Source organism: Sprattus sprattus (assembly GCF_963457725.1).
Source record: "Sprattus sprattus genome assembly, chromosome: 2".
Lineage (NCBI taxonomy): Eukaryota > Metazoa > Chordata > Actinopteri > Clupeiformes > Clupeidae > Sprattus > Sprattus sprattus.
This window is the reverse complement of record NC_137921.1, coordinates 59,275,359-59,302,226: the sequence shown is the minus strand read 5'-3', so window position 1 is coordinate 59,302,226 and position 26,868 is coordinate 59,275,359. Positions and strand designations below refer to the sequence as shown.

The following is a 26,868-nucleotide window of genomic DNA, read 5'->3' as shown; positions in this document are numbered from 1 at the left end:
GCTGCTCCACAATACACCCTAACTCCTTGTCATCAAACATGTTGACCAAGGTGATCAGACAACTTTACTATTTGTGAAGATAAATCATTGTGTAAACTGCTCATTTACTTGCTGTTGATCCCTTTTACGGCTCTTTACACTTAGAAGACAGTTGAACTAATTTTCTAACCTAGTTTCCACATGCCTCTGTGCATGTGAATGGTGCTGTGTGAAATATCATAACTGATCTCAGAACAACGGAGTCAAGGGAATCCCAAAGATCCCAGGATTACCCACAATGCTGCTCCCCTGTCTGAGTTCAGCTTGAATGCTTGACTTGCTTGTCCTGATGGCACCCCAATGACTTTGGTGCTACTCTTGATGTTCCCTTCAGGAATTGCTCTCGAATACCTCTCAGGTTATTGCCCCCTCCAAATGTGATCTAACATTTCCACCCATGAGTAGCCCCTGCATTCAATTTAATTCATTCATTCATTAAAGCCTATATTTCAGATGACGTTTTGTGTGTGTTCATTTAGTGAAATTAGCCTCAACATGTTAACTCCTTAAAGGTGCATTAAGGATTAATAGCTATTCGCTAAAGGTATGCTAGCAGCTAAAACTAACGAAATCTCTTGAAATGTGCTGACTTTGACATTATGACAAACTAATTACTCAACGACTGTCCTTACTCAGTCAAACATCAATCATGTGCAACACAAGACTAAGCAAGACGGCAAATAAGCTACTTACTAGATCGGCAGAAGGTAATCAAAGTCAGGTCGGCGGGCATCGGCAGGCAAAACTACAGAACGCAGTTATATGCCTATCGACCCTGCTATGCCATTGGCACGGACGCAATTCTCCATATTAAAAGTCATTGTAGCGCCCCAATTTTTTTTAAGCTGTTATTTTAAGGTTAAACTGCTTATATTGTGCCTTTAACCTAGTATTAATTTAGCAGTTTTTAATGCTAACCTCTTGTAAAAAAAAGTCCTCTTGCTGGTTTTAAAAATGCAGTTCTTCCACTCATATCTCATTTAATCCATAAACCATCAACCATCACTGCCATCCCCACCCAGCAGTTTCATGGCTGCACTTGAAAATATTTTACTTGGTTGCAACAGAAAAAGTATAGTGGCCAAGCCAGCACATCAAACAATGTGGAAAAAGAACTGGGGTCGAGCCCGATTTCATTGAGTTGGTAGGGTCACGGCAAACCAACCTAATTTTAAGGATGGCCTAAATGTGGTTACATTGTTTCTAATAGAACACTAGAGTGCTTGAAGTGTAAGAGGTTCCATCTCATCTAGAATAAAGTATAGTTATATTGGTTAGGTGTGTTTATTTTCTCATGTAATATTGTGTTTCTGTATGGTATCATTGTATATCTATATCGCTAGTAAAAAAAATCATTGTTTCTGCTTTTCTTCATTCAGTCAACAAGGTAGAGGATGGCAAGAGAACACGACCCAACACGCTAATATCCCTGAGTAATTGGCAACCCACACTTTTGTACTAGTAGAGAAAATGGCCCGGAGTGTGAATTTTGACCAATTTGCACACAACTTGGAGGAAGACATGGAGTAAGTCCATCTTTATACCCACACCTCTACACAATCTATGACTCAGCTACTTCTCCCTCATTTCCTAGTTTTCAGTGGTTCTATTGCTGAATCTCTAATGACCACACTACTATATGATTATCAGATTATATCACCTTTTCTTTTTAAGAGAATTGTCATCATTTAAGTTTCTCTACCATTGGTAGACAGGGATACCATAGCCGGCATATACTAGAGGAGTAATAAAGGCCACAAATGAAATGGAATTGTGAATCATGAGCACATCATACCGTATTCATAGAATTGATTGGGGAATTATGAACATATCATTCATTATTCATAGAATAGATTTTTCCTTTCCTTTCATCGCCTTCCCCTCAAGCTGAATAGACTTCAAGTTTGTAGTTGTCATTTCTGTAAGTGTATTTCCATTGTTCTGCTCTGTCCCCCCCCCCCCCCCCTCAGGAGCCCTGTTGATGAGGCAGCGGTCCATGACTCCTTCAGTCACTTGATAGAGGAGCAGGCTCTGAGTTTCCCCGGCGACTTCAATGCCCTACAAATGGATGAGTTGGACCTAGATGATGAGGCTAGAGGTACACCATCTACTCTCCAATTATTTTCAGAAAAGCAAATCATTCTTACACCTGATGTCCATTCCTCTTCTGGTAAAACGGTACTGAATGAAGAGCAGTAGCAAACAGCACGACACATGAATGACAATTTAATTTATACAAATTGATAGAGAAACGCTAGCAGAATATTTATTCTGTAAAAACTTTCTAGCACCTCTGAAGATGGCTGGATGGATGGATGCAGGGATGCTTCATGAGGGATCAGGGATGATTGATGAGGGATCAGGGATGATTGATGAGGGATCAGGGATTATTGATGAGGGATCAGGGATTATTGATGAGGGATTATTGATGAGGGATGATTGATGAGGGATCAGGGATGATTGATGAGGGATCAGGAATGATTGATGAGGGATCAGGGATGATTGATGAGGGATCAGGGATTATTGATGAGGGATCAGGGATTATTGATGAGGGATCAGGGATGAGGGATGATTGATTAGGGATGACTGATGGATGTATGTGGGGAGAGAGTGCAGTTGTGAAGCATAGATAGATAAAGAGGACTGTGGATGAAACTGATTTGTGGTTTGACATGAAGTCTTTTGAACGCAGGTTTTGTGTGATTTTATTAGAGTATTTAATGTCCATGTTTTAAATTGCCTAAGCTTTATGTATCAGCTTTGTACAACAACAGTATTGGCCTGTGTTTGACTATGTGTGCGTGTGTGTTTGACGTGTGTTTGTGCTTGTGTGTGTGTGTGTGTGTGTGTGTGTGTGTTTGACTCTGTTATTCTCAGATGATGTGGGGTATTTGGGCTACCCAGGGATGCCACCCGAAGAATGCTACCAACAAGGACATCCACATGTTGACCAATTTGGACATCCACATGTTGACCAGCGAGGACATCCACATGTTGACCAGCGAGGACATCCACATGTTGATCAATGGTCCTCCGCTACCCTAAGAATTCTGTCCTCCATGCCGAGCCGCACCATTGGTCAGTGCCTTTTGTGTCTGTGACACTGTCTATGTGTTGAAGTGTGGCATTTGTGTCCATGTTTTAGTTGGTTTTGCATGTAGGTCTTCAAACTAAATTGTGTCAATAGACATATGGCTGCCAGAGTTGCTTATGGCTGCAAAGCAATTCATCTTTTAAATGAACCATGTTGATATCTTGTCGTCCTTCATATTGTGAAAAAACACTTTGATGGGAATGCATTACGTATTCAAAATCTTATCACAAGCAGGTGATCGATTGTAAACATCGACAAACATTCAGGTTTGCAAGTTCGCTGACAACACATCAGACATAGACTCAATTAGTGATGATGATGACAGGCATCAGGCTGAAATTTTTTCTCAATAGAGCCATGAGAACAACCCCTCTCTCAATATTTAAACTAAATCATAAAGATCTTTGAAATAAATCTAAAAATAGTTTTAAGTGTTATTTACAGAAATTGAAATTTAGATGTCAGGGTGGGGGACAGCTACTTCCCTTAAGCTACTTTACTTAAGTATATATCTTGTGTGTATACAGTGGGGAAAATAAGTATTTGAACCCCTGCCGACTTCACAAGTTTGGCCACTTGCAAAGAAATGTGTGATCTACAATTGTAATGGTAGGTGTATTTTAACAGTGAGAAACAGAATATCAACAAAAAAATCCAGAAAACTGCATTTTATAAGATTTATGACTTTATTTGCATTTGATGCAAAAAATAAGTATTTGAACCCCCAAGCAAACAGCAATAATCCTGGCTCCCAATGGCCAGTTATGTGCCCAAAAAGCACACAGATTAGTCCTCATTAGGTCTAACAAGGTATACATGATCTCAACTGATGACCTGTATAAAAGAAACCTGTCCAAAGAATCATACTTCACACCTTCAACCTCACCACCATGGGCAAGACCAAAGAGCTGTCCAAGGACGTCAGAGATAAGATTGTAGACCTACACAAGGCTGGAATGGGCTAAAAAACCACCGGCAAGCAGCTTGGTGAGAAGCAGATAACTATTGGTGCGATTATTCATAAATGGAAGCAACACCAAACAACTGTCACCCGCTCTAGGTCTGGGGCTCCATGCAAGATATCCCCTCGTGCGGAATCAGTGATCATTCGGAAGGTGCAGAATAACCCCAGAACTACACAGGGGGAGCTTGTGAATGATCTCAAGGCAGCTGGGACCAGAGTCACCAAGAAAACCATTGGCAACACACCACGCCGTCATTTTTTGAAGTACTGCAGCACTCGCAAGGTCCCCCTGCTCAAGGAAGCGCATGTACAGGGCCATCTGAAGTTTACCATTGCACACTTGAATGATTCTAGGGAGGATTGGGAGACAGAATGTGGTCAATTGATACCAAAATCAAGCTTTTTGGCATCAACTCGACTTGCCGTGTTTGACAGGGGTGAATATGACCCCAAGAGTACATCATACCCACCATCAAGCATGGCGGTGGAAACATTATGCTTTGGGGCTGTTTCTCTGCCAAGGGTACAGGACGACTCCGCCGCATCAAGGGGACTATGGATGGGGCCATGTAACGTGGAATATTGGGCTTGAACCTCATTCCCTCATTCCCTCCCATTGAAAACACAACCTTAAAGATTTGGAGAGGATCTGGAAAGAGGAGTGGACCAAAATCCCTCCTGAGATGTTTGTAAACCTGGTGACCAACTACAAGAAACGTCTGACATCTGGGCTTGCCAATAAGGGTTATTCCACCAAGTACTAAGTCATTTTTGTCAGTCAGTTTTGGGGGTTCAAATACTTATTTTTTGCATCAAATGCAAATAAAGTCATAAATGTTATAAAATGCATTTTTCTGGATTTTTTTGTTGATATTCTGTTTCTCACTGTTAATATACACCTACCATTACAATTATAGATCACACATTTCTTTGCAAGTGGCCAAACTTGTGAAATCGCAAGGGGTTCAAATACTTATTTTCCCCACTGTATATGGCAGTCTTGAGTATATATCTTGTGTGTATATATGGCAGTCTTGAGTATAAATCTTGTGTGTATATATGGCAGTCTTGAGTATATATCTTGTGTGTATATATGCCAGTCTTGAGTATATATCTTGTGTGTATATATGGCAGTCTTGAGTATATATCTTGTGTGCTTATATGGCAGTATTGAGTATTTATGGTGTGTGTACAGTGCCACTTGAAAGTATGTGAACCCCTTGAGCACTTAAGAGTTTTCTGTTGTTTTACCATGATTTTTCATTTTTTTCATCACCAATTTTCCATAGATGAAATGACTGGTTTATGTTTATCAATTGCATGTACTTGTTTAGAGGTAATTGTTGCATGCATTGGTAAAGTCAAGCAGGTAACAGATTCGGTGAAACATATTTGGGTGCTTAATAAGTCAATTAAGCAAACCAATCAACTGAGACATCCTTAGGAAAAGGGTAGAGCAACTTAAAATTAAAAGAGAGAGGAAACCAACCAAACTACTGTAGTGCCAAGGTGTACCCACACAGATCAACAATGCCAAGAAGAAAGGAGACATCCGAGGACACCAGGAAGAAGGTACTGACAGCCCATCACTCTTGGGAAAGCTATAAGACCATCCCCAAAAGATTCCAGCTCCATCCATGGTGTAAATGGTGATGAAAAAAATGAAAAATCATGGTAAAACAACAGAAAACTCTTAAGTCCTCAAGGGGTTCACATACTTTCAAGTGGCACTGTACTGTATATATTTCGGGTGTATGCTAGTGTGTTTCTTTTTTGACTGATGTACGTATGAATGTATCCATCATGTCAGCTTCAGGTAGATGGGTCCCCCCTTTTTGAGCTTGGTTCTGCTGAATGTTTCTTTCTATAGTTTTTGCTTTCAGAAAATGCAAATCTTGTTTTCCTTCCTCTCTTATTGTTCGAATACAGTAAATGTGTTGTCTGTCTCTGTCTTCAGGCCGCAGTCGTGGTGCAATCATCTCTCAATACTATAACCGCACTATGCAGTTGCGTCGCCGAAAGCAAAGTCGGCCATCTATACGAGACTTTTCCCGTTCTTCCCGACCCAGTATCCGTGGTTATGGTGGAGTGGACTCAGACCTTGGGGATTTCACAGAGGAGGGTGAGATGAATCCCTCAATGTATCATTGACAAACATGAGAATATCACTTATGAATGCTAAATGTCTGTGAAAATTGCTTTAGAAAACAAGTGTGTCTGTGCTTGTGCAGAAACCAAGAGACAGCGTCTTGTGAATAACCTGCAGAATCTGAGTGCGAGTGATCGTGTGCGAATGATCAGGGCTATGCCCCTAAGTGTTTTGGAGAAGACTGATTTCAGGTAACAGCCTCAGTTCCCTCCTGGTTTGCCACTGTCATCATCTAATATCAATATAATGTCTTATGTTGTCTTAAGACGGCCTAAAATGTATACCGTCTCATTCAGATTAATTCAGATATATCGATACTTCCTATGCCAGATTAATTCAGATGTATCGGTACTTCCTATGCCTTCTCAGAATCCGCCCCTCTGTTGTAGTTCCTAGGTAAAGACGTTGGAACATCTTCAATTGGGGAGGGAGTGGGTCAGTGTCCCGAGGGCTGGGTGGGTCAGTGTCCCGAGGGCTGCTCCATTGCTTGTCAATATTCTGTGTATTGTTGTCAAGGCTATTATTGTCATGGCAATCATCCCATGGTAACCAGTGAACAAGATAACACGTGCCTTTTGTTTTCGGTTGTGCTGCAGGTTATAAGACTGTACATAAGACTGCTTTCGTCTGAAGAACAAGGCTTCAAATAGTTTGTGAAAAGTGCTTTTAATTACCAGATGCTCAAGATTGCTATCGGCAGTGGAAGATGTCATCCACGGGTCAGTGAGTCTACAGTTGATGTCAACTGAACTCAGCCTCAGAATAGCCAACCAATCATTGACGGATCCGTTTTAATTAAGAATCCAATTGGATGCACCGTTGCTGTGCTGTTGCAATGATGAAAGGGGCCTCTTGTAATTGTGCTATGCGATTGAATCCCAGGAGCTCTAGCTTTCACCTTTAATCACGTGAGGACATGATCGTGTCACAAATTTGACATTTTCTATGACGTTCCACCCAGATCTGATAACTGCTGCAGAAATGATACCCACACTAGCACGTCCACCTTGCATGTCTGAGGTTGCGAGTTGGAGTCCGGTGTAGGAAAGTGTTTGTCTACATAACGCTTTGGTGCCATTGGTGCCATGACCTGGATTGGGAGTGGGGTTTAGCAGGGTTGAGTGTAATGGTAGCCAGCAGGTACAGTGCTGGGCAGTAAGTGAACCTCACTCATTAAAATTTGAATTGTTGCCCAGCCCTAGCAGGTATATACACAAAAATGTTAGCACCATTGACTTGGGTGTGTGTAAATATATAGATATATATAACTGTCAAAGTGCAAAGGCCATCTGCATGTGAAAATTGTGTTTGTAACAGTGCCACCATGAAATTTGGCTCACAATCAAATGTGAATACAATGTCTGTCACAATGATGTCACAATCGCAGAACACTGGAGGTTTTGGGGCCTGCCATCGCTGCTTCTCAACTACCCCTAATTTTGAACCGGTCTACCATCTCCTGGATTTTTCTTTCAGATTTTTCTGAAAACATTTTTGAAAATCTGATCATGAGTGGTCACAGGGCCTCTTCTCTTTGGACAGGGTGTGTGTACTGAGGAAATGTGTGCATTTCTCTCCTTTTCTTCCAGACAGGAGACATTTAAGCCAGATCGTTCATACTCCAAGAGCAACATCCCCTGCTGCAGCCGATGTAAAGACTCCCTGATCATTGTAAGTACCTCACCCTCACTCATTTTCTGCCATCTTGTTGAAAAAATAAATGTACCGTAATTTCCCAACTATTGACCATGGCTTATACATTGATTTTGGGAATTGATTAATACTTGGGTATATTCCTATTCCTATACACAGGAATGCGTAATTTTTCTCATTGAGCACCTGGTAGTTAGTTAGCAGAAGGTGGCACCTAAAAGCTGTTAGCCAACAGAAGACGTTGGAATGCTCCCCAGGAAGAATGTGGAGTTTTGAAATTTGATGCTAGTCTACTGTGCATACCGAAGATGTCTGCCTAATACTACGACAGCTGTCAAACAGTTCTGTGTAAAACCCCTTCAAAAAAATAAATGACAATGAGGTGCAGTGCAAATTCAAATGTCCAAATCAGTTGGCCTGGACATCACGCAGACTTTCCCCTGGCAACTGCCTTGTCAAGGTCCTGGTAGTATCTAATTGAACAAGTGTGAATAGCGCATTTTCCACTGCCTTCGCTCACATGTTGCGGAAACTAATGTTCAATATGTGCAGTCACAACTTCTTTCAGCTTGAACTTATAATAAAGCACAGCAACCTAGCTACCCAGCAACGGCTGGCTCCCTAAACTGAACAGCTTCACTTTGAAGCAGATGGGTCTCCCCTTTGAGCTTAGATTCTGCTCAAGAGTTCTTCCAGTTGAAGGGGAGTGCTTGCTTAGGACACATTTTGATTTGGGGGTTCAATCTCTGGGCTATGTAGAGTGCCTAGGGGAAATTTCAGTTGTTATGGTTGAAATTGAATGTAACTCAATGCAATTCAAGAGAAACATAGTGGTTTATGTTCGTTAGGTAGTAAGGTAGCTATTTGATCATAAAATGCTATCAAAAAAAGGTTCAGGTTTACACTGGGCTCTGTAATGTGCCTCGGTTTGGACAATGCACAGAGTGCAAAAAGGTTAGAGGAACACTGGAATCAACGTAGCTTTCAAAATATTGCAATGCCCAGATGAGTGACAATGTCCCTTTTTAATAACAGAATAATTTAACTGAAAAGGGATACATTTCTTTGAGTAAAAAACCCACAGGACGTTCAACACCCTGGGTGTCACTTTGAAATAAAACAGCACCTTTACCCACATCACTTGCATCCGCATGAAGTTGGAAAGGTTGATCCATGCATGGAGCTGCAAGAACAGGGGCTGAGCAGAGAACAGACTTCACATTATCAAATGCTTGCTGACAGGACAATGACCAGATGTATTTCACTTCACCCTTGAGTAGGTCAAAGGAGCGACAACCGTAGAAAAGTTTCTACAAAAACTACGGTAGTAACCCACAAGCCCAATGAACTACTGGAGATCCTTTAAAGTGGTGGGCACTGAGTAGTGCTCAAGTCAATGGCAGTCACTTTAGCCTGAAGGATTGGCTGCGTGTCGCGCACATCAATGTCATGCTCCATTAAGTGTGTTCTAGGTGTATCACCAAATAAAGAAGGATAGCCATTATCAAGAGCAGACAGCTCAGCACGCCTCTCCTCAGACAGGTGACCAAATGTAGACTCCAGATCACGCAGTGTCTCAGAGTTTTTCAACCGACCTTTAAGCAGACTGTCATCAGGTGATATAACCCGTCATCTTCCTGCAGAGAAAAATGTGCACTACCAACTGGGACCACGACTGAAATAGGACTAACAGACCCTTTCAGCTCCCTACTGCTGGATACAGAATCCTGTGACTCACGAGCATAATAGGGTTTGAACAGATTTATATGGCAGAGCTGGGTTGGTTTTCTGCGCAAGGGTGTAGACAATAAATAGTCTTGATTTGAAGTCAGACGCAACACTGTCAACGGCCCAGTGAACTTAGCTTCGAAAAGAGAGCTGCAAACTGGCAACGACGCAAGAACCTCATCACCAGGACTAAACTGGCACTGCACAGCTTTACGGTCGTAAAGCCGCTTCATTCTCACCTGTGAAGAGGCCAACTTTTCCCTAGCCATCTCCCCAGCTGCGTACAACCTGTGGCGGAAACCATTATTAATCATAATTAATCAGGGTCTGAGGCGGTACTGGTTTCTCCACGGCCTCATGCAATAATGCGAGTGGCCAACGCACTGTATGGCCAAAAACCAGTTAATTCGGGCTAAAACCTGTGCTCTCCTGCACAACAACCTCTCTGGCTGATAACAGTAGCCACGGTAGCCCCTCTTCCCAATCTTGGTTCAATTGAACACAATACCCCCGCAACAGAGACTTAAGGGTCTGGTGGAACCTCTCCAAAGCTCCCTGACTCTGAGCATGGTATGCAGAGGCCTGGTTATGTCTAACCCGTAACTGGTTCAGAACTTGGGCAAAAAATGGGATGAAAAATTTGAGCCTTGGTCGCTCTGTATGACTTTTGGAATTCCAAAAATGGAAATGAACCGTGTCAGTGCTTTGACTACACGCAATGGATACACAGCCGGATACCTTGTGCTCTGACAAATTACTGTTAGCAGGTAGCTGCTACCAGACTTGGTACGAAGTAGAGGACCCACACAGTCTATTATCAGGTGCTCGAATGGCTGCCCAACCACCGAAATATAGGATATAAGAAAAGTATATAGGAGCCGGGGAAATACCCTGATTGGGTTTACCTGTCATTTGGTATGGCACCACCTGAAACAAAGGATTATCAGCAAAGCTGTCACCATGTGGAAGCCATTCTCTCACCAGCATCTTGTCCTGAAGTACCCACTAGCAGCACTCCTTCCTTCCTCAGTGGTGAGAACCAAGTCAATCAGTTGGCTCAGCGAGGAATCGGCCCTCTGCAGCGCCACTAGGTCACTGCGAGAAACGGACACAAGAGAGTTAGGAATAGGCACACTCTCTTCTGCCCCAAAAATTCAAAAATTGAATTGAACTGAATTCACAACTGCAAACTTGCTACTGGTAGACCGCTTTGTTTTGTCAGACATTGTAGCTAGCTTACAAACTCTCCTTTGGCTGTGTGACGGGCGCATGGTAAACCAAACAGAGTATCCAGTAGGTGAAAACACAGTTGCCAAACTGTCTTGATGTGTGCTACAGGGATGAAAGGGGTCTTGATTCTTCATATGTGTGCATATGGGAAAACCTGTGCGGGTGTGGGGAGGTAGTGTAGTATTTTTGCTTTGCTTGGTTCTTATGTTTCTGCTTGAAATGCCCATCCAAACTTCATACAATAATTTGAAATGGCTCGTAGCGCTCGCACCACAACCGCGTAACATTTAGTTTATGTGACACAAGGTAACGTTTCATAAACTGCAGGGTGCAAACAATTACATGGAGTTTATATATATAGTGCCGTTAACAGTTGGGAAATTCCGGTATCTCCTCAAACTTGTATCGGCTTCAGAAATACATTTTTAATTTAAAACTTTTAATCATGTGTAATTTGTCTTTCTAGGTTGCAAGACAGACCTGGTACAGCTGCATATCACTCCTTTCATCCCTGCAGCTTTGGCAAACAGCGCTGAAGACAGTGAGCGGACGTTTTGGCACAGGAGTCCTCTCGTATTTTGTTTTCCTCAGAACTCTTCTTTTCTTCAATATCTTCCTCTTCTCAGTGACTGGGCTCTTCTTGGTGCTTCCTCAGGCTGTGTTTAGCTCAGGGCGCAACAGCACCACAAGACTGTCTGGTTTGGAACTGCTCACTGGAGAGGTAAGGGAAGTGTAATCTTCAATTGCAAATGATCTGTAATATACCTGTATACGTTACATTTGGTGTTAATGAATGTAATGTTAATACTTAAATATTACAACAAAGATTTAGCTGTCAGTCAATGAGGCATTTATTTCTCAAGACAAACACAAAGAAGCAGGGGCACAAAACACCTTAAGATAAGATTCTCCTTAAAGTCTGCGTATCTTCAAATATAACACCTTAAAGTGACATTATGTAGGTATTGTACTTCAGGGTTAGGGTTAGGATTAGCAGTTTTACCTTAAAAAAATTGGGGCGCTACAATGACGTTTAATATGGAGACACGCCTCCGTGCCATTGTCATGCGAAAGTGTCTGCTTAATACTTAAACCATTATATGTAAGATGCTCAGACAAGCACTGTTTCAAAACCACCAATTAGACTACCAATTAAAGTATCTCACCCTAAAAAGAGTGTAAATTGGCAGAGTATCTCCTTCCTGTCAGACACAAAGCAGAAGCAAATCCTGATCTAGTACATGCTTCACAACCTGGCAATAGAAATAAGTACATAAAAAGAACACAAAAAAACAACATGTGGTCACTTTCTTTTTCACTGTGAAAAGTATACAGAAATAAGACAACTTTTTAATGCCAATTTCCCAAACTTTGAATGCCTTTATTAAAAGCTAAATATGTAGGGAGGAATACATGCATATTACAAATGTCTTGGCAAATTTCAGAGATCAAACTTTTGGAAGTGTCCTTCACAGTATTTGGAAACTGGGCTGGTTACATCATAGTTCAACATTGATAACTATCCTTAATTTCACAAAGTTACACACTATTTAACTACAATTTCTCTCGCTCTCTCTCTCTCTGTCTCTCTCTGTCTCTCTCTCTCTCTCTCTGTCTCTCTCTCTTCCTCTATCTCAGGGTTGTTTCACAGAGTCAGTAATGTTCTATGGCTACTACACAAACGCCACATTAAAGGAAAACTGCGTCCAGAAGGAGCCCAATTCATCAACAGTATATCAGATGGGATGTCATGGCAGACTTTACTACAACATGCCTCTAGCTTACTTCTTTACCATTGGAGCGGCCTTCTTATTCACCTGCATCATTCTTGTTTACACGTAAGTCTTTTTCCACACTATGAAGTATGTGATTCCACACGCCACACAGGTATAGATGTGCGGTTGAGGGTCTTGACTGAATCTAGAGCAGGATATCGGTTGACATTTAAGATGAGTCTACTTTAGGATAAGTGTAGGAGAAGGAGTCATATGTTTTCACACATTCAAGTTTTATGAGTCCTTGTGTCCCCAAAACCTGAAAATTTAAGGTTACTGTGGAACACAAAAAATAAACCAGTGCATCTGAAAGAAAATGTTGAAAAAGCGAAAAACAGACTAAGCCTTCTTATTCAGTTTCTATGAGGCGGAAACGTCATCAACCAAGTGTCAAACAAAGTTGGAGATTGTTGCTTTTGATACACATGTATCATTTTGGTCCCGCATGTTTTACAGATTGCCATTCGTTTGTTGTTTACAACAGTGTAGTCTGTAAAACATAATGCCATAACCTGAGGTACATTTTCTTCTCTGCGCACCGATGCCTCTCACTGCTGCGTGTAGAACGTCATCAGCGCTAATTGCAGTCTTCGCTGAGGTGTGGGCTAGATTATCAGGAAATAGTTGCACACTTCTTTCATAAGAGATATAATATTTTTACCTATGAAATACGTCAAGTCAAAGAGGAAGTCCCGAGTGAAGTCTTGAGTCATTGGTATCAAAGTCAAATTTGAGTTGCATTTTTTATTTTGTTGAGTCAAAATCGTGGCTCAATTCTGACTCGAGTCCACACCTCTTCTCTTCACATCTTGTAAACAGAAGATCTCCTAACATTAGCGACAAGGCTGTGAAGTCTTATTCTCCACAAGTAATCCCTTCCTCTATTATGCTCATCCCGGAGAGGAAGTACCAACGTGGGTGCTGTTTACAATTTCAATACTAAGAAAACCAAAATGTACACATCCTCGCAATGGAAAATAACTGATGGTGCGAGGGGTCATTTCATATCACTCCACGTATACCATCTACCAAATGCTCCTGTTGCGTATTTAGGGTGTACTACAAGACAACTATGCACCCACATTAGCAACGGAGTAACGTTCGATGTGGAAGTAAACACAGCTCGTTAGCCGTCCATTGCAAGATTGCAGGGCACAATCTGAGCGCTCTGCTGTATTTTGTGGGTATTGAGAAGAGAGGGATACGAAGAAACCTAGCTGGGGCAGAGACAATAAAATACTTTAAGGTTTAAATGAGGATTTTGGTAGAAAGCAATGTTTTCATAAAACTGCTTGTCCACTAAAAGTCCACACATAGCTATTTGAACCTAGATACCTGTACTTTTGTCGAAAACCTTGTGTATTTAACTGTTGTGGAGCATATAACAGAGTGCAGACCCTCTTTTATTAGTGTCAACTCACACGCCGGTGTGCCCTCTCTTAACTGATAGGTGGAGTGAACATGACCCTGACATTGTTAGGCTAGTAGCTCTCCATTTGTGTTGCTTGCATAATAATAATAAAAGGTGAAAACAAAAATGTGATTTCTTATGCAATCACAAATAACGTGACATAATCACACTAAGAATAACAATAATTATAATAAAACTTGGTGGTGTAAAGTACCACTTTTGATGTTAAAGTATTGCATGAATATTTTTTCTTTTATATTTACTCCTTGTCAGCATGAAAAAGTTATTTGGGCAGAGTTTCCGGATTGATAAGTCTCAAAGCATCCTGGCCATGAAAGTTTTCTGCTCCTGGGATTTTAAAGTCATCAAAAAAACGTCTGTCAAACTGCAATCGGAAAACATCTCCACACAGCTTAAAGTAAGCATTATAAGGAGCAGTCATATTTTACACACTTAAAAATAACATCACATCTATATTTGTTACATATACATATTTTACATTTCTTATAGAACCAGTGTTGTCCTTTATGTCCAAGTGAATTTTCCCCTCCTTCCTCGCTTGTGTGCAGGAACTGTTAGGTGAGGTCGGGCGTAAACAGGAGAAAGTACCCATCCCTCAGAAGTTGGCTCGGATCTCAATAAATGTACTAGGCTGGTCCCTGTGTTTGGGAAGCACCTTGGCCTGTGTCATTGCTGTGTACTACTTCTCTGAGTATATGCATAAGGTGAGCTATTCACAAACGACATGACATTGTATTTCAGCATGTGAAAGTATGTTATGTATATATTGTGATGGCCCAGCCGGTGAGCAGTGCCCCACATGGCTGAGTACAGCCAAACTAAGGCAATTACGAGGCATGGAATGATGCACATAAATGACCTATAATGTTTTTATCTGTTCCTGCAGGACCTCCAGCTCCGGGCACGAAACAGTAACCCATCTGAAAGCCCTCTGGTGAAAGAGGCTAGCCTGCTGGCCCTGCCTGTGGTGGTGTCCAGCATTAACCTGCTGTTGCCTGGGTTCTTTAATATAGTGGCTTCAATGGAGAAGTATGACTCGCCCAGTGTGAGCAGCTATGTGGCTATTAGCAGGTAACCTTCCCAGACATCAGAAGCCCCATTTCAAGTCCAGGATGGTCTCTTCCTTATACATGCATTGTCCTGTCTTTTCCAATAGGAACCTGATGCTGAAAGTGAGTGTACTTGGAATTTTGTGCTTCCATTGGCTAGGCCGCATTGCAGCTGATCCCCAGAGCCTTCAACTTAAGGTGAGATCAGCTCTCAAAAAATCAGCTCGTTAGTGCTAGTATATAGTCTGTATTCATGCACTGAATGTGAATACATTTTTCGGCTTAATACTGTCTATAATGCAAATTACTTATTATTAGAAGATAGAAGAGCTGGGCAAGTTAACGCGTTATTATCGTGTTAATTCATCAATTATTTAACGCCGACAATTATTTTATCGCGCGTTAACGCAGGTCTTATTATTTTGCTCAAAGGCTTTTGTTTTGTAAAAGACTGCAGAGAAACCGGAAACGGATAAACCATACATATATGTCTCGTCGCGTTGCCGGCCAACAGAGTCGAACATCCCCACATGGCGGCCATCTTGACACAGTCAGCTCGCTCACCCATAACATTGTGTTGGTGGTGGCACATACACTTTTTAAATAACCATAACTTGCTCAATTTTCAACCGATTTTTAAACGGTTTGGGTTGTTATAAACGTCAGAGATTTAGTTATGACACTGCATACTTATGAATCATTATAATTATAACTATGGGTTTTCATATGAAAATAACATTAAACAGAACAGGTGCAATAAATACACACATGCACAAGGTATTTGTAATTTATGTTAAATCAATAATATATATAATCAATATACTCAGCATACAGAATAACACCATGAGATATATGTATACTTTTATAATAGGAATATAACTAATATAATAAAATAATTTGAATTATTTCATGTTTAGTTCAAACAAGTAATATTTCTGTAGTAACTGCTACTTTATAAAAAATGCACTGAAAGTGTTTTCTGGTTTTTCACTCTAGCAGGGACATTTGATACTGAATATAGACTGGTTATACTGCTCCCTGATGAAAGTAAAATGTTTCTGCTGTTACCTCAATTGCCTGATAACATTAATGTCCTGGCAGTGGCAATGAGCTTTAATTTTGTATTCGCGTTGATAACATTGTTTAAGTTGAGATTTACACTGAATATCTGATGTACCTGCCGATGTTAAAAGTGTTTGCACAACACATGTTATGGCACTTTCGTTCATACGGCAGAACATTTCAAATAAAAGTGCGCTGTACACTACTTTTGAATTCATTATCGGATTTTGCGTATACAAATGCGATTAATCGTGATTAATGAGGGAAATCATGAGATTAATCACGATTACATTTTTTAATTGTTGCCCAGCCCTAATTATTAGTTATTACTTTATTATTAGTTATTACTTTAGTTCAGGTTAACTGTAGTCATAGCAACCTAGCCTACCAATGGTAGTGAAACTATCATAACATCATTATTTTGATACATTTTTTTTACAAACAGGCATTTATATGACTAAATAGGGCATTCCTTATTCCATGGGGCCAAAAAAGTTGAGGTTTTGCAGAAGTTCCCATGTAAGTTAAAAGTGTGACTGTATGTTGACAGTGCTGGGAGACATTTGTGGGCCAGGAGCTGTACAGGTTCCTTGTGATGGACTTCATCTTCACTATACTGGATACATTCTTTGGGGAGTTTCTCTGGAGGTAGGGCCTTCTGCTTACTTGAAATGTTCAAAAGACACATTCTTCTACCAATCATTCTACAACCTTTTCAGTCTGGTTATATAAATGCAATAATTTTGACAAGATTGTATTAGAAAGTATATGAAACTATACTTATCGCATGTTCAAGCCCTTGCCCTGCTGACATCACTAGTGCTCACGCCGCTGGCCCAATAGTCATTAGCTTGTCAAGGCATCTGACAATACTTGCAGAGTACAGTTGCTGGCAAAAGACTCACTGTACTTATGCTTATTAACATGTATGCAAAAATCTAAATGGACAAGGAGGAAGTAGCCTACTTAAGACAATTTGATACAATAGGTAGTTAATATAGTATTGCTAATGAAACATTGTTTGGCTTCTCTCTCTGGATGTATGCCTGTCAAGTTATCAAGGGATTTTTAATTTCTGCCCAAACTTGAAAAAGGCCTTGACCATCAACAGGGTTAGTATGGAATCAACTCGAGACGGTTTCTTCATTCTTCTTTGATTTATTGTAGTCATAAGTTCAAATAAGTCTTTTCAGATATGCGTCTTTTTTTTAGTTCAGGTTGAAAACCTTTCCAAGAAACAAAACTCAAAATACAGGAATCTCATAAAACTGCCTTCCATCAAATATACAAACAAATATCTAACAGATAATCAAAATGAATATCAAACAGATCAACAGATAATCGAAATGAATATCAAACAGATCCTACCAGTAGCATCCCTGGAAATGGCCAGCAAATTCAGTCCCCAATTCACCATACACCAACTTGATAATCTGTCAAAGAGTCTTTGGTCCAAGGTTAGGTTGGCAGATAATCAGGAACTTGGGAAAGTGTCCAACGGAAGACATAATTTGTATGTAGGGCTGGTTGAGGGTTACCCTAAAATGAATTCATGCTGGTGCCCCTGAATCAATATATGTGTGTAATCATTGAGTAAACAATGAGTAGTAGTACGTTGGAAATGCTGGGCAGCAGTATGCAGTGGTCTTTTTCAGGCCTTTAATGAACAGGCTGCTTCAGCACAGGAGAAGGGAAGAAAATGTTATTTTGATATGGTCTTCTCCTTTGATATTCCCCTGTGAAAAGGCTTTGTTTTAGGATGAAGAGACCATTCACCTCAACAAAGATGTTAAGAGCTCTCTTTGCATAACAGCCCCCCACACACTTACACATTGTGACCTGACAACACTACAAAATTACATAAATGCCCTGGTTGATCAATGTCTGCACACATTCTTCAATCTCTAGAAGTAAAGCCATGCACGATCAGTAGTGTAAAAGGGCATCTTGGATTACGATAATTACATAAAACCATATGGCAATAACAGTGCTTGATTTCGTATTAAAGATGTCCTATTGTGAGTTACATTTAAAGTCATCCTTGTTCTGACAATGCTTTAATAAAGGATTAAAACATGTTTGTACTCCATAGGTTGTTTTCTCAGAAACTGCTACGGAGGAAGAGGAAACCTGTGTTCGACATTGCACGGAATGTTCTGGAGCTCATCTATGGCCAGACTCTTGCTTGGTAACCTCTTTCAGAAGACTACTCTAAAATGCGAAGCAAAGCACTGTTCTTCCTAGGCTTTTTATCATAGTGCTCGCAAATTGAAGAGCTCTTTCAATCGCTTGATCTGTTTGTTTGTATGTACTGTACTGTATGTCTATCTGGTGTTTAAAAAAAAAAAAAATCTTCGTATCGCTTTAGTTTCTTTGTCTTTCTATTTCTCTCTTATTAACTCATATCACTCACTCATCTTATCCATTCATCCATCAATCAGTCAATCAAGGTTTTTCTTTATCTTAATATCGAACTTTCCCAGATCTTAATTTCTTGTTTCTCTTCTTCACTTTCTCTCTCCCTTATAATCCATCCATCATTTTATGTCTATCTTTTTCTCTCTTTGTGTCACTCACTCTTTCACTCACGCACTCAATCTTTTGTCTTTCTCTCTCTCATTCACTCTCTCACTCTCTCTCTCTTTCTCTTTTTATCTGCTTTTATTTATCTCTTTTTCTTTCCCAAAGCTTGTCCTCATGACAGACACTCTTTTGTTAAAGACTCAAACTGAACTCTCAACTCTACACTCAATTGGAATGACCACCTCATATTGTGTTTTATTTCTTATGTATTGACCTATCTGCATACCTGTTAAATTTTATTTAGTTGGTTAATACTGCTGAAATGTAATCTCTCAATCAGTAACTCAATGCAATAAATATATAAAAGTAGTCACTTTTCTTTGCAAGCACTTCTGTTTCTAAAGGAAATGCAAATCTATTTGATCTAACTTCAAGTTGTTCTGTGATTTTGTAAAACATTATTATTATTTTTGCAGGATGGGTTTGCTGTTTACTCCATTGTTGCCAGCAGTGCAAATTCTAAAACTCATCTGCCTGTTTTACATGAAGAAGGTATACCCCCGTGTGCCAACGAAAACACAACAATTCATAATTACAGTTAATTGTATACTAATGATAACACAATTATGAATACTATATTCCATTTAAAAACTACACACTGCCTATTTAAGAAACTGCCATATTGGCCAAGTGGGTCGATCATTTTTTTTTCTACCTCACACTCATCTCATTACTTGTGTTCCATACTGCTAATGTTGTTTCAACAACAATAATAATAATAATAATAATCATACACTGGAAGATCCTAGGTAGATTCAAGTTTGCTTGTCAAAATATCTTTTGACGAAGTCGTTTGTGTAAAGCATGGACTGGTATGTGTAAAGGTAGACGGCATTCATATTAAACATGGACTGGTACTGTATATGTAAAGGTAGACGGCATGCATATTAATGTTTCAAAAACTAATGCATTAAGTGGAACAATATTTAGCCTGATGTCATACATACTCATATAACATTTCACATTAAACATTTATAATAATATTAAGAAAGTTTTCTTCTGCTGTTAAAGTAGACAAATATTAGTCTCGAAAACTGTTAGTTTGGGTAATTTAATGATATTAATGTATTCATAGACTTTTTTACAGTCTGTCCACTAACTGGTGCTATCGTGCTAGATGATAAGCAAAGCGTTTGCTGGGATGCTGGATGTAATTTGTCATTTGTCAACGGACACACCAGGATTATGACCAGTTTCCTTGACAGTTATATTTCATGTGCCATGTCACAAAACAAATGTGAATTTGTTAAATGACTTGTTGAACATGCTCTCAGGCTATCTCAGTGTGGGTGTATTGTTGTAATTCTTATTTCACTGTATTTCCACTTATTATGTATTTGCATCCTGTGTAGACCAGTTTGATGATGAACTGCCAGGTTCCAAGGAAGCCATGGCATGCCAGCCACATGACCACCGTCTTCATTACCCTCCTATGTTTCCCCTCCTTTCTGGGCGCAGCTGTGTGTGTCACCCTCACAATGTGGTCGTGAGTGGACTATTACTCTTACTGTACATAGAGATGCCTGTCTCCTGGCCCTACATGTTAGAAGACCACCATACCCAAGTGGGTGGTGGTCATTGTCCAAGATGGTCAGCAGCCTACTTAGGGTCCTTCTCTCCGCCACTGTTGTTAGGCATAGATAAAATAGAATAATAGAACAATAAGGCACTTAGACTTTCTAACTAATTAAGCCTTTTTAACATGATCACTTTTAAATACCAGAGAGAGTCCAAACCCACAGTGCTGTGCCTAAAATGTAATCTTTTCCCCTCCCCTTTAGAATCAAACCATCCCAAAGCTGTGGGCCATTCCGAGGCCTGCAGACCATGATTCAGTCTGGAAAGCACTGGGTTAAACAATTAGAGAGTACCAACTCCAACCTGGCCTGGCTCAGCTGGGTGCATACTTACCTGGTGGAGAACCCGGTCATCTTCATCTTCTTCATGGTCATGATCTTCGTGTGAGTGCTAACAATAATGTTCTCAAAATGATGTTATTCAGCTACAACTAGATTTTAGACTACCAGGATGTTTTTAAAGATGCCACTAAAGAGTCCGTTTCATACCACTACTTTAAAAGTGCTATATCTAATGATTTTAGATTAAAACATGACAAAATAACTTAAAATACCAACAGAATGTTGCAGTTTTGACGTAATGTCAAAAACACATATGCACTTTTTGTTCCGAGATGTCTATGAGAGTCAACATGCAAACCAGTTAGCATCAGTCTAGTCTCTCTCATACCAGCTTTTATAACACCTTCAAACCAGTTAGCATCAGTCAGGTCTCTCTTAACACATTCTATCTCAAGAGGTAATAGTGAGTCACTGGAACGAAGTTTGCAAGCTTGGCTATCCTGTAGTAGGCAGCAAGCCCATCTGTTAACAGTAATGTTAGCCTTTCAGTTAGTTCATTTTGAAGTGGCATTCAGCCACTTTCATGTCTTTACTGTTTACTTTTTGAAGCAATATTATGCAGGAATGTACCACTTTTGAAAACTAGTTTTGGTATCAAAATTAATCTTGATGGTATATGTGAAGGACAGATACATACTGTATACCAGTCATTCCCACTAGCTGCCCAGGCTATGCAACTATATTGTCAAAACACATCCTAAGCATGCTAGCTTTTATCAGTGCCACCTGGTGATTTTGCCTGTTTGTAGGTAGGTAGCTTACTAGTTTTAAACTAACTCTGGTGTTTTATTGGTAAGCTCTTCAAATACATCCCGTCTGTCTTTCTTACCTAAACAGTTTTATCTATTTTCCAGCATTGTCATCTATTTCCACACCCAGGTGGTAGATGGACAGAGGAAGATAATAACTCTTCTACAGGACCAAATTGAAAATGTGAGACCAAAGTCAAATATTTCACATGAAAAATGACGTGTTGCTTTAGTATGTTCACCCTGTCCTCCTTCTGTTCCTTGGCATTCATGTCCTATTCCTCCGTCTGTTCCTTGGCATTCATGTCCTATTCCTCCTTCTGTAGGAAGGGGAAGATAAGAAGTTTCTGATCACCAAACTGCAGGCGATCCACGAACAGAACCGACCTTCGTCTCCCCAACGAATTACGGGAACTAGTGAGGTAAAGGTATTTATTTTCGTATAAATTAGCTGTTAGACATATCCCATTCTAATACATAAATATGGGCAATAGAAGGTAAATAATTGGGATTATCTTTTATCTTATATCTCTCATTTCACCTATCGTTAAGCGCGATACTTACTTACTTGTTGCTAACTCGGCCAAAATGATTGGAGCAGACTAGAGTAACAATGACAGCTGTCAGTGTCCCTAGCTGTATCATAAGAGGCTTCACACAACATTTGGAGACGGGACCTGATAGTCTAGAAGTTCAAATAGCGGATCATAATGCAAGAGGGAGAAGCAGGGCTATCGCAATATCAGATAACAACATTCAAGGCCAGTATGGTCTGTTTATTATAAACCCATTGCCAGTGGCAGCAGTCGTTCATTTTTGCAGCAGTAATTATGAAGAAACATCAGATCTCCGAAAGTTGGGGTAACCCTTTGTGCACCATTCCGAGGAGTTGTATTATAAACCAAACTATTAGATGTTTTTGGAAGTTTTACAGTCCATTCAGCCGATCTGATCATGGTTCAGCACATTCAGCAGTCCTGATCATGCTTTAAGTTTTACAGTACATTCAGCAGTCCTGATCATGGTTCAAGTTTTACAGTACATTCAGCAGTCCTGATCATGGTTCATGTTTTACATTTAGCAGTCCTGATCATGGTTCAGTACATTCAGCAGTCCTGATCATGGTTCGAGTTTTACAGTACATTTAGCAGTCCTGATCATGGTTAAACAAAGTTTTTTTTTTTTTCAGGACTCGAGTGATTATTGATCTTCAATAATACATGCAAGCGACATCTTCCATCCAGACATCCATATGGAAACACAAACATCAAATCAAACAGGATATCTCTGTCAGACAGCCACATGCAGCCAACTCATGCCAATGATGGTAAACGGTATTTCTGCTCTCCACTTGAAGTGTTGCACTCATCTTCATTGGCCCCCCAATGGTGAGAGCTCCAGCTTTACATGAAGAATGAATACTGTAGAATGTCTGCAGTGCCAAACTGTACATAGTTTGAAATGGAGAAACCATAAGAGTTGGCTATGGGAAATTGTCTGTTTATATTGTGTGTTGGGGCCAAATTAATGGAATGTTTCTAACAGCAATCAATCTCAGATAGTCTAAACTCGCAGCGGACACCATGCAGTTAGTATCTGTTTTACACACCTCTGTGTGCCTATATTCTTTGAAATGTACACAGAGATCCTAGTTAAGTCTAGTAAGCTTCAGGACATCGAAAAGGTAAAGAGGCTGACATGAAATTAATACAATATTTGAATATGCTAATGTAATGTCAATTTTCTTCCAAAGAAACTGGATATTTGAAGAGAAGAAATCACTGATTGTTTTTTTTTTTTTTTTTTAAAGATCTCTTGATATTTGAAAAGAAGAAATCACTGATTGTTCATCTATTAGATCTCTTGTAGGAATAATGCAGACAAAATGAACACAAAGTTTATTTACACTTTCTAAAGGAATACATTTTCATTTTCATACATTATAAATGTGGCTCGTGCAAAGTTTATGTTGTGTTTTAGTTTTTTTCCTTTATGAATGATGTCCTCTTGTTGTAATGTGCAAGGAACAATCTCTTTGCGTAAACCTAATTTGATGACTTTCGGTAACTTGATATCATGTGCAAAGCCCTAGGCCCCCCTCACAGTAGGCCGATGCCTGGTTGGGGTGTGTCTGATCAAAAAGGTGGAAGTTTCAATGAAGTTCCTTTGAGCAAGATGCACTGCCATGTGCTAATTTTAAAGCTAACCTACATCTTTAGAACTCTCCATCTAATCTAACCTCTGCCGGGGCCATTTTGACAGATTAACAGTCAAATATTAAATTGACTGATTATTATAACGGAATGTTACCAAATGGCTATAAATGCTATGTACTTAGACAAAACTACACCATGCATACCTTTCCACTGAATTAAATACATTCCCAAATAGCTTGCCTTGTTACGTATGATGCTCAGATTAAATTATGTACTGGCCACTCTGGTGCTTTGAACTGTGCTGGGCTATTGTTAATCTAACACCATACATTTAATTATTTCATCATTACAATTTGACAATTGAAATATTTTCATAAAAGGCAATGTTGTCTGTTAGATTACACTAGAACCAAATAAATGGCCGGTGCACTTGCCATCACAGCACACAGCAGAATTCCTCTTGATATGATTGGTTGAATGACACACCCTCAAGTTATGATGCCGTTTTACGTGTCCCACGAAGGCTTTGAGCTATTCTGGCATCCCATGAGTGCATCAATTCAAATAGCAATTCTGCTCAACACTTCCCTTTGACGTGAGTCAGTACATCTTACGCCGAAAGCAAAGCACCTGTCCCCATCAGGGCGCATTGTGTGTGCTATGTTTGGCTATGTGTGTGTGTGTGTGTGTGTGTGTGTGTGTGTGTGTGTGTGTGTGTGTGTGTGTGTTGTGTATGTCTAAACTGGTCCATGTTTTTCAATGCCAACTTGATCAATGTCTTGGTGTGGCCCTACAAAAAAAACCATATTTATTTTCCAGTGAAAGAGTAATGTGTTATGAATATGATAATTGTGCCACTTTGATAGACCACTTACCTAAATGCCTTTGATCTGTACATACCATGTTATGCTTATTTCCTCTATTGTCCCTTTTTGTTGATGCTGGTGTTTTGTGTGTGAGTGTTTGGGTAGTATAAGCTTTTGTGCCAGTTAGTATTTTGTTGACTGTTGTACAAAATAAAAACACAAAATATGTAAACAGTCTATTTGATTATGATTCAAAGGTTAAAGATTTGATGTACTATGATACATTTTGTTCTGTATTTTTTATGAATACAACCTCCACGGTTTTACCTGTTTTTCAACATCTTTTCAACTTTTTAAACTTTTTTATTGAACATCTGTTTAAAAACAAAATCTGAATTAGTCACATATAAAAAGCTGTCTCCTTACTCAAACCCAGTGGTAGGCTAATGTGTGAGTACAGACAATGTTTTCAGAACATTGTAAATACATAAACTACCAAAATTATATTCTTATATTGTCCAATGAAAATACATTCTGTACCACCTGTATTACAGAATTGGATCATATCACAAGGAAGTATAAGCATAGCTGTTAAATGCATACTTCAAGGCCATATAAGCTGTTTATAGAACGCAGGTGTATAGGTAGTGTCATTATAGTGCTGTCATCTGCAAATTCATTGTTCGTTCACTACTATAACTGCAGGTTGTGGTAAAATTGATTGATTGATTTCATTCCCATCTCAAGTGGGCACAAGTTGATGTTTTCTCAGGGTTTTCTCAAATGTAAATGAATGAGAAGGCAACTTATTTACATGTCTTATGTCATGATGCCTACAACAGCAATTCAGATCACAATTTCTATAGATTTTCTGAAAGATCATGTTTAATTTCAGCCCCATATCAAGGGGTACAAGTTGTCTTTCCTAATCCAGACAAATTGAAGATCATGTTTATGTGATATCTGCAAGCCTACTGTTTATTACACGGTTGGAGCTCAGAGCTTGTCACTCACAGAGGTGATTCAAGAACACTCGTCATTTTATAATGAAGCTCATAACTTTTTTCCCCAGCAGGGGGCGCTATCATCTTGTATGTTAATGATGTTGTGATTGGGGGTCCGTCAAGAGAGGCGTGTTTGACTGATGGTCTCATTACTACAGTTTTCGACAGTGTGAGACTCAAAGTCTAGAGACACAAGATGCAACTCTCTCAGGAAAGAGTGAAGTATCTAGGTCATGCTCAATATTGGCTGTAGGGCACTAAATGTCTCATCTTAAGTGATGTTTGGACAATGATGTTATCTGGGTTACTGGTGGTGCAGCTTAAGGTTATGGCCACCATTTTGTGTAATGCTTCTTCATAGTGTTCTTGTTAATGCCCAAACTTACACAATGGCTGATATGCAATGCATGTAGAAATAACATGAAAAAAGCATTATCAATTCAATTTCAAATGTAATCCTTTTCTTTGGACAGAGGTGTGTTCAGCAGTGGAACACAACAACAATGTTATCTTTCTAGTTTTTCTTTTCCATTCATGGACTACCTGGCATTAGTCTAACCACGGGTAATACCTTTAACATCATTGACAAGAGGAATACACCCTACCTCTTCATTCTCTCATGTTACAGTGGAGGTCAAGACATTTTTCAAATGTTATTGTTGTTTTTGCTCTATAGCTCAATACAAATATTTTCAATAACACAAAATATTGTTCCTTTTATACTATAAATATGTTCTGATTGTATTATTTTATTTATCTGTATTATGTTTGCAAAAGTGTTCTAAATGGAAGTTTAGGAAAAGATTGAGACAAATTGGCCACATAAGTAAGTTGGCTGCAGCTCTTTTTATCTGTGGCCGACACACACGCAGATGCACACTCACTATCTCTATTGGACACACACACTCACACACACACACACACACACACACACACACACACACACACATAGACAGCAGGCACATGTTTGGCTGGCCATCATGACCGTTAGGTTGTGTCGACATGAAGGAGAGAGAAGGACTCTGGTTGATACTTGTCATTTGTGAGTTTTTGCAAAGGTTTACACATACATATTTTTTTGATTAATTTCTTTATATATATATATTAATTTCATCTTTTAATGAAGGTACTCAAAACTGGAATACACTTTTTTTTCAGTGCTTACTGGCCAAATGACTGCTGCTGGTATGTTGATGACGTATGATGTACTTTCTTTATAGTATTTGAGCCACTTTGAACTACTTTGAAACACCAAATTGTCCTCTCTGTGCAGGATGGTCTGGTTCTCCCTTGGCAGTTCTGAAGGGCCCAGAACTAGCATACCTCAACGACAAAATAATTTTTTCCTGTGAGTCCCCGGATTCACCTCCGTCAGCCACCTACCGGTTCATGAAGGTGAAACACCCATCACCAATTGCCACAAAGACACATGTACCTGCAGGGGACCCTCCCACATTCTACTTAAAGGTCAAGAGT

The 26,868-nt window shown here is 39.7% G+C and overlaps 1 protein-coding gene across 1 annotated transcript; it reads left to right on the top strand.

Annotated features, from left to right (window-relative positions):
• Positions 1 to 1,441: 1,441 nt before the first annotated feature.
• Positions 1,442 to 22,868, top strand: tmc6b (transmembrane channel-like 6b). The gene is made up of 21 exons (XM_080832292.1): positions 1,442 to 1,565; positions 2,010 to 2,137; positions 2,917 to 3,117; positions 6,055 to 6,219; positions 6,329 to 6,437; positions 6,924 to 6,969; positions 7,840 to 7,917; positions 11,324 to 11,578; positions 12,496 to 12,695; positions 14,317 to 14,461; positions 14,613 to 14,768; positions 14,951 to 15,135; positions 15,221 to 15,311; positions 16,726 to 16,823; positions 18,268 to 18,363; positions 19,175 to 19,250; positions 20,111 to 20,244; positions 20,540 to 20,719; positions 21,532 to 21,610; positions 21,753 to 21,848; positions 22,616 to 22,868. The coding sequence occupies exons 1-21, from the start codon at positions 1,510 to 1,512 to the stop codon at positions 22,631 to 22,633; spliced, it is 2,592 nt and encodes an 863-aa protein (XP_080688418.1). The 5' UTR covers positions 1,442 to 1,509; the 3' UTR covers positions 22,634 to 22,868.
• The last annotated feature ends 4,000 nt before the right edge of the window (positions 22,869 to 26,868 follow it).

Coding starts and splice junctions, on each gene's coding strand:
- tmc6b (XM_080832292.1), top strand. CDS start 1,510: ATGGCCCGGAGTGTGAATTTTGACCAATTTGCACACAACTTGGAGGAA. Junction 14,769..14,950: donor TCTCTGAGTATATGCATAAG/GTGAGCTATTCA, acceptor CTGTTCCTGCAG/GACCTCCAGCTCCGGGCACG. Junction 15,136..15,220: donor AGCTATGTGGCTATTAGCAG/GTAACCTTCCCA, acceptor CTTTTCCAATAG/GAACCTGATGCTGAAAGTGA.